Source organism: Propithecus coquereli, unplaced genomic scaffold, assembly GCF_000956105.1.
Source record: "Propithecus coquereli isolate 6110/MARCELLA unplaced genomic scaffold, Pcoq_1.0 Scaffold153, whole genome shotgun sequence".
Lineage (NCBI taxonomy): Eukaryota > Metazoa > Chordata > Mammalia > Primates > Indriidae > Propithecus > Propithecus coquereli.
Genome location: NW_012139747.1, coordinates 2,557,054 through 2,559,733, shown reverse-complemented (window position 1 = coordinate 2,559,733; position 2,680 = coordinate 2,557,054). Strand labels below are relative to the sequence as shown.

At 31.5% G+C, this 2,680-nt stretch overlaps 1 protein-coding gene across 1 annotated transcript in view; it reads right to left on the bottom strand.

Moving 5' to 3' along the window:
* Positions 1-2,680, bottom strand: part of NDUFAF5 (NADH dehydrogenase (ubiquinone) complex I, assembly factor 5) — a 47,022-nt gene that overhangs the window by 30,845 nt on the left and 13,497 nt on the right. Inside the window, exon 3 of the mRNA XM_012640424.1 lies at positions 18-81. Coding sequence (XP_012495878.1) covers positions 18-81 — 64 coding nt within the window. The remainder of the gene's footprint in view (positions 1-17; positions 82-2,680) is intronic.

Genomic DNA, 2,680 nt, shown 5'->3' with positions numbered 1-2,680 from the left:
TAATCAAATAAATATACCTTATTCAAATGTTGTGCTATGTAACCTCTTCCGCAACCAAGATCCAAGGCAAGGGAGAAATCTCTAAAAAACAGACACAGAAATTAAGCTCTGTCTATAATAATACAATCCATAAATTAAGAACTAATTTTTCTTAAGTAAAAATATTTTAGTAAAAACAACTTCAGGCAGTCACATTATCTGCCTTTTCTGCCTCACCTTACAAGCTATGTCTACCATAGAGTACATTGCATAGAGCAAGTCTGTCTGATCCAGCCATTCACGGGACCTCATAATGAACTAGCTCTCCATAAGGTAGCTCCATGATGCGGATGTGAAGAACAGATTTAATATGGGTATTTTAATTTAGTAATACACCCAGGTAAAGATTGAAAAGAAGTTTATGTAAATTAACATGAAAATAATTGACATACTTATCAGAAACTTAATAATTATCCTTATTTCTCAAATTTGTTGAAGCAGCAGAACACGTAGAAATCATCATGTGAAACACCATGAAGTACTAATATTTTAAACTTAAAAAACAAAAAAACAAAAAAAACTAAATCATAGCTTATTTTACTGAAAACTTACCACGTTCAAAGTACTGTACTAAGTGTCCGAAACTAAGTAAGTCAATCCAAGTACTTCAACTAATAAGCAGAAGTCAAAACTTGAATTTAGTCAGTTTGAATCCTGAACCAGAACTAATATTCTCTATGCTATGCTGACTCCTCTAAATATATCAAGTCATTCTAAATCAGTACAGACATCTAACTGTAGGCCATAGTTTTAAGAAAAATTTATGACAAGAAAACTTAAAATTTTATGTAATAATAATATTTTTCCTGAAAAACTGGAACAAAGAGTCTCTTTTCAATTTCTGTTAAAATTCTATGTCAAAATTATAGAATACCAGTACACAGATGGAGAACCCTGTTGACAACCATTTATTATCTAATGCCCTATATCTTGATGATGACCACAGCAATATGACACAGTTAAGTATACAGGCTTTAGAATAAGAAAGACTTAAGTTAAAATTCTGGGCTTGCAATTTGCTGACCCCGTGATAATAGACAAGTGACTTAATCTTGGTGGATCTCAGTTTCCCCATCTGTAAAATGGAAATGTTACTGCCTGCCTCAGGGTTGGTGAGAGAATTACATGAAATAGTACATGTAAAGTATTTAGCACAGTGTAAATGTTCAACAAGTTAGTTACCAGTTATTATTATCACTGATTATAACAGTAGTAAGTGAGCCTTAGATCCCACAAATAAGACATTTAATAATGTGTGGGATTCATTTATAAAAATCAACAAATGATCAGTGTTGACAATATAAACTACGCTTTCAAATGTTAAAGCAAGGATATTTAGACTAGTATTTTAGTAATTTAATTCCAAAGAGTTAATGTTAAGATACACTTCTAGCTATAATCATAGCTCTCTCCATAGACTTGACTGTGTTTTGCTCAGTACTATGGCATATAATTAAAAGATGGTAAAATCCAAACTGATTTGCAAATTTCAGTATTTCATTTATTAAATCATAAATGACCTATAATCCAGGTGAAAAATTACAGTAGCTATTTTTCAGATCTTTAAAATAATGGAACTAATGAAACAAATGAAATGTGGGTGCCTATTTGCAACTATGAAGTACTGTTTTTTTTACCTTACAAAATTCACTCATCCCAAGACTCTTTTAAGTAGCAAAGATACATCTAAAATACAATTAAAAGAGTTTGTGATTTTACAAAATTCCCTTTTTTATAGACAAATGTTGTAAATTAATCACACCTTGGTCTAATTTAATGGATATCTTTTAAACAAAAGAGCACATAAAGAGTAATTTGGTAATATCACAGAGTAATTCTATTGCAAAACCATTATTTGACTGTGTTTCTCACATCTATTAAGCTTTGATTATGCCTAATATATAGACCAATGAATCCATCAAGGTTTCAATAATTCTTGATGACAGTGTGCTTTTCTCAAGTTGGCCTGTACTTATATTAATAATTATCATAGAACCCTTATTACCATTAACAATGCCAAAGTCTCATATAACCTGATTGGGGAACAAAACTAGGTAGACTTCTCTCCTTCACTTTAATTGTAAAACAGTTTGTTAATTTTAGTTAAACTTTTAAAACTAAGTTTAGTAAATCTTAAAAATCCACATAAAAATTCACATGTAGGCAATTCTTTATCTCCATTTTTTAAGCAATCTTTCCATTACCGGCTTTTGGCCAAATCCAGTAGGTCAGTCATTCAGGCATGGAGATAGATATGAGTTTGTGCTTCCACATCCATATATTTTTTTTTTTAAGGCGAAAAAAAAGAGAGAGAGAGTTGCTCTCCCAGACAAGAGAAAAGGAGAGACCTACAGAGTAATTCAATTCACCAATCCTGGTAATAAATTCCTCCAGTTTCTGCCATTATAGATATCAAGCTCTCAGCATTTAATCTTTTGATTTTCCACTCAAAAGATGATTGTATTTTATTATGGTAATCGCCACTGACCTGGCTATGTCATATACACGGTCTGCAATCCGACTTCCAACCTGAAGGATTATAAGAAGGTATACAAGTTAAGATTAGGTTAACAGAGTATTCGACAATCCATAGGTTACTTATGTTTCAACATAAGTACCTCCCTTTACCTCTTTTTCTATT